Below are 1,390 nucleotides of genomic sequence, written 5' to 3'. Positions count from 1 at the left end.
GTTTAAAATAAATGCAGAAATAAAACGACTGGTGCTGCTGCTGTGGTGGACAGAAGGGGGTATTACATTGCCCCACTACCATACTGAGGAGGGCTTGCCCAGACAGCTGCTGCTGCTACTTCTGATGATGTTGAGGTTTGCTGGTGACGGACGACCAAACTGAGAGGGCTCCGAGCATATTGCATTTTAATATTCACCTCAGCTGCACCCAATGCAACGATGCAAAGGCAAAGACGGCTCAGACGATCTTCGCCAGTATAAATATGGCCACAGTTCGTCTACTAAACGTCAAAAGCAATTAAGCTCTCATACAAAAAGATCACAATCTTTTGAATAATTCTAAAAACCAACAAACATAATGAAATATTTCGTAAGTGAAGAGAATAGGATAAATACGAAGCAAAGGATAAACAAGGATAACAAATTAAAAATTTGAAAAGAAATCGAAAATTGTTTGAATAAAATATTAAAGAAATCCTTTTCGTTCCAGAGTGTTTTGTGCATTTTCCTCATCTTTGCTTTGGCCGCTTGTTATGCTGCCTCGGCTGAACCCAAATCGGAGGTGGATGCCTCCCTGGCCGAGAAGAAAACAGAGAAACGTGGCATTTATGGTTTCGGTTACGGTCATGGTTTAGCCGGCTATGGTGGCTATTATGGCCATGGTTTTGGTTATCCTCATTATGGTGGCTATGCTGCTGTCCATCATGGCTATGCCGCTCCCTATTATGGTGGTGGTCATGGTTACTATCCTTATCATCATGGATTCTATCATTAGGAGCGAACGAGCCACATAGATTTACAAAACTTTGGATTTGTAAAAAATAATTTGTTTTTGTATATAAAGCGCATCCAAAGGATACCATTTAAAGAGAGGTCAGTTTATGTTTCCAATAACCCCAAAAACAATTGTAAGGGGAAACAAAGTGTACATATTTCAAATAAAAAAATTAATTTTTTGTAAATAAAAATAACACTTTTTTCATAAAAAAAGTAAATAATCAGCTAAGTTAGGCCGGGCCGAACTTTTTATACTCTCCACCATTTGGAAGAAACTTGAAAAATTTCAAAAGAAATTCCGTTAAAAAATACCGATCAAATGAAAACCGCTATATAGGGGATATACGAAGACGGGGTCCAGCATAAGTAATTTGCGTAATAGGTTGTAGTAAAGGTTCCGAACTTTATATACGAAATTTGAGACAATTCCGGTGAATAATGTCGCAAAAATGATGAAAATACCGAATATCTAGGGGAACTGTTAAATACTATACTAAAACGTGGACCTATTTAGACAATTTTCTTCTAAGGAGTAAAGTACTCAGAAGGTACCCCTTGTGTAGATTTAAAAACAATTCCATTGAAAAATTTGGCTGAAATCTTAAAAATACTG

At 37.2% G+C, this 1,390-nt stretch overlaps 1 protein-coding gene across 1 annotated transcript; it reads left to right on the top strand.

Annotated features, from left to right (window-relative positions):
- The first annotated feature begins 252 nt into the window (after positions 1–252).
- Positions 253–930, top strand: LOC101899565 (uncharacterized). Its single transcript, XM_005175262.4, has 2 exons — positions 253–370; positions 491–930. The coding sequence occupies exons 1-2, from the start codon at positions 359–361 to the stop codon at positions 773–775; spliced, it is 297 nt and encodes a 98-aa protein (XP_005175319.1). The 5' UTR covers positions 253–358; the 3' UTR covers positions 776–930.
- Positions 931–1,390: the final 460 nt, after the last annotated feature.

This window comes from Musca domestica, unplaced genomic scaffold (assembly GCF_030504385.1).
Source record: "Musca domestica strain aabys unplaced genomic scaffold, Musca_domestica.polishedcontigs.V.1.1 13, whole genome shotgun sequence".
Classification (NCBI taxonomy): domain Eukaryota; kingdom Metazoa; phylum Arthropoda; class Insecta; order Diptera; family Muscidae; genus Musca; species Musca domestica.
The sequence above is the reverse complement of the archived record's forward strand: the minus strand, read 5'-3'. Positions and strand labels throughout refer to the sequence as shown.